This window comes from Belonocnema kinseyi, chromosome 3 (assembly GCF_010883055.1).
Source record: "Belonocnema kinseyi isolate 2016_QV_RU_SX_M_011 chromosome 3, B_treatae_v1, whole genome shotgun sequence".
NCBI lineage: Eukaryota > Metazoa > Arthropoda > Insecta > Hymenoptera > Cynipidae > Belonocnema > Belonocnema kinseyi.
This window is the reverse complement of record NC_046659.1, coordinates 85,514,587-85,517,568: the sequence shown is the minus strand read 5'-3', so window position 1 is coordinate 85,517,568 and position 2,982 is coordinate 85,514,587. Positions and strand designations below refer to the sequence as shown.

General features: G+C 29.4%; 1 protein-coding gene across 1 annotated transcript in view; it reads left to right on the top strand.

The window, feature by feature from the left end:
• LOC117168727 (KH domain-containing, RNA-binding, signal transduction-associated protein 3-like) overlaps positions 1 to 2,982 on the top strand; it is a 151,049-nt gene that overhangs the window by 114,119 nt on the left and 33,948 nt on the right. Inside the window, exon 3 of the mRNA XM_033354456.1 lies at positions 1,091 to 1,207. Coding sequence (XP_033210347.1) covers positions 1,091 to 1,207 — 117 coding nt within the window. The remainder of the gene's footprint in view (positions 1 to 1,090; positions 1,208 to 2,982) is intronic.

Sequence of the window (2,982 nt, the reverse complement as noted above, 5' to 3'; positions counted from 1 at the left end):
AAAAATCGTTAACTCGACTCATTTATTCACTCAAAAAATTTGATGCAGTTTGTTCCAATAGAAAAAAAATTATCCTTAAAAAATGGGGTGGCCCTATAAATATGGGACACACTGTATTTGGTTAAGTCATTTTGTATTTTGTTAAACGTGCTCCTGTTATGAAGATTCATTGATTTTGGTTGAATTCAGGTGATTTCTGATTTAAAGGGAAAATCTTTTTTTTTTTTTTTGAAAATATCAACTATTATATTTTTTATTGAGAATTTATCATTTTGTGTTTGAAAATTCATCTTGCTTAGTTGCAAAAGAAGTTTTTTTGTTGAAAACAGCTCGGGAATTTTTGTTGTTGTTTTGGACAGGAACAATTTTTTAGCTTTCCAGTTAAAATTTACTCTAGAAATGCGGCAATCACGCCTTGAATATGTATTTTTCTTTTTGCTGAAAAATGAATCAAGAATATAAGAACTGGCGTATCTCATTGACGGGAAAATATGCTTATTTTCTGAAATATAGTAGCAATTTAGGAGTGAGAATTTTAAGAGAGAAGAGCCCTTCCAGTGACATTGTGTATTACGTAAGACCAGCCTAAAACTTTCCCTCCTATCATACATGATAAAGTACTTGTATTTGAAATTTGCAAATGCTGAGTTTCCTCTGGTAGGCTATCTAATTAGAAAATAGATACACATACACTGAGGTTATTACTATTTATTTGATAACGATTTAAAATATATTCCCGTTACCGACACTTGCAGTCATCGAGTATTTTCGACTGTTCGAGTATGTGCTAAATTTCGAAAAGCCGATCTACTTAAAGAAGGAATGTTCAGGGATCTATGATATACAAAAGTTATGCAATAATTTATGTTAATTTTATATTTCTTAATTTAAAAGATGCGTGAGAAAAAAAGAATGAAAGCGTTACCTTTGTTCTTTTTTGTTTATTACGCTGATATCTTTATAAGAAAAATCCATCTTCTTTAAAGAAAAGTTCCCCTATTTTATCTACAATTGAACAACTAAACTGCAATACATTCTTTAAGCTACAATTTGATTTGAAAATAACCGCATTATCTCTGGTTTGTTGCAGTTCAATTTTGTTGGCAAATTGTTGGGTCCCAAGGGTAACACCATGAAGCGTCTGCAGGAAGAGACGATGTGCAAGATGGCAGTCTTGGGTCGTGGATCCATGAAGGACCGTCAGAAGGTGAGCTCCCATTACAGTATTACTCTAATACACTATGCTTACTTTCTGCCCTGCCGTGCTATCGCGTGGAAAATCATATTCCCTTGTGTTTTTCAAATGAATCGATACAGAAAATCCTGACAGGAAAATGATATCATAATCAGGAGTAAGCGAACACAACATGATGAATCTTTTCGAGATGATTCCTCAGTAATAAGACCAATGATGTATCTCAAAGAGTCCAGATATTATCGAATTATTGAATCTATTAGCTTGGATTTTAATTTATATATTGTAAAGGTTACAACAGTTTTTAAGATCCTACCATAATCATTTATTACAATAAAAATGGATTTATCATGTTTTATTCGCTTACTCTTATTAAGCAACCAATACTGAAACCAAATACTGATGGAAATGCGTAAGGTTTGAATTGCTTATATGTGTATTAAGAGTGGTTAGAATAAAAAATTCTTGATTTGTAAAAGACAAATCTAGTTGGATTTGAAAGAATTTTATTATTGTTTCAGAGTTTTTAAGAGATATTTCAGATATTTCAAATCTCAAGAAAAATTAAGAAATTTTAAACTGGCATTTAAAGCGATTTAAATTTTTTTAGAGAATTTTACAAGATTCCCAGAAATTCAAAGGGATTTTAAGAGGTATCAAGGAATTTCAGGAAATTTCAAAGATAAACTTTTTTAAAACAATGATGTATTAAACAAATTTCAATGTATTTCAAAGAATTTAAATTGTTTTAGAGAGTTTTACAAGCTACTAAGATATTTAAAAAAATTTAAAGGATTTTAAAAGGTTATCAAGGAATTTCAGGGAATTAAAAAAAAACACAAATTTCAAGATAATTTACGAAATTGACGAAGTATATATTCAGAAGGAATTTTACCAGGCTAACGTGATTTCATAGGATCTCCAAGTACTTTAAATATTTAAATTTTTTAGCGGATTTGAACAGTTTTGAAAGATTGTACAGTATTTTACAAAATTCGAAGGAATGTCAACATTTTTCATTGATTTTAAATGGTTATCATCTAAGTAATTTCAAATGATTTTGTAAGATTTCGTAAAATTTTTAATATTTAGAAAATTTGAAGCGATTTTTCTGGTACTTAGATCATTTCAAGAGATTTCAAAGACCTTTACAATATTTGAGGGATTTATAGGAGTTTGAAAGAAATTAAAAAGTTCTATAAGATTATAAGGAATTTTTATAGATTTCAAGGGGCTTATAAAATTTGAAGATATTTCAAAAGATTTCAAGTCACTTTTGATAGATTTCAGTGGATTTCGACGAATTTCAAAGGTTTCAGGGTATTTTAAAAGATTTAATTTTTTTGAGATTACTGGAGCTTTCACCAGATTTAAGGGATTTCATAAATTTCAATGGGTTCCAGGTGTTTTTGTCAGCAGTTCTAATGGTACATGTTTTAAAATTCCAAAAAAATTAACGAGATTTCCACATTTTTAAGGGTTTTTTAAGATTTTTTTTTAAGATTTGAAGGGATTAAAATCGATTGTAGGGAAGTTTAGGGAAATAAATGAAATGAAATCAATTTTAAATGGATTTCAAAGATTTCGAAGGCTTTGACCGTAATTAAGGGCATGTGATACGTCATAGGATACACACTATACCGTTATTTTTATACGCAATAACTTACGTTCGAATTTGAGAATTCAATATTTAGCTTAAGGCAAATAACAGAAAAAAGTTTGAGAGTAGGAAAAAAAGTTTTCTGTGCATTTGTTGACCTAGAAAAAGCTTTTGACAAGGTAGATAG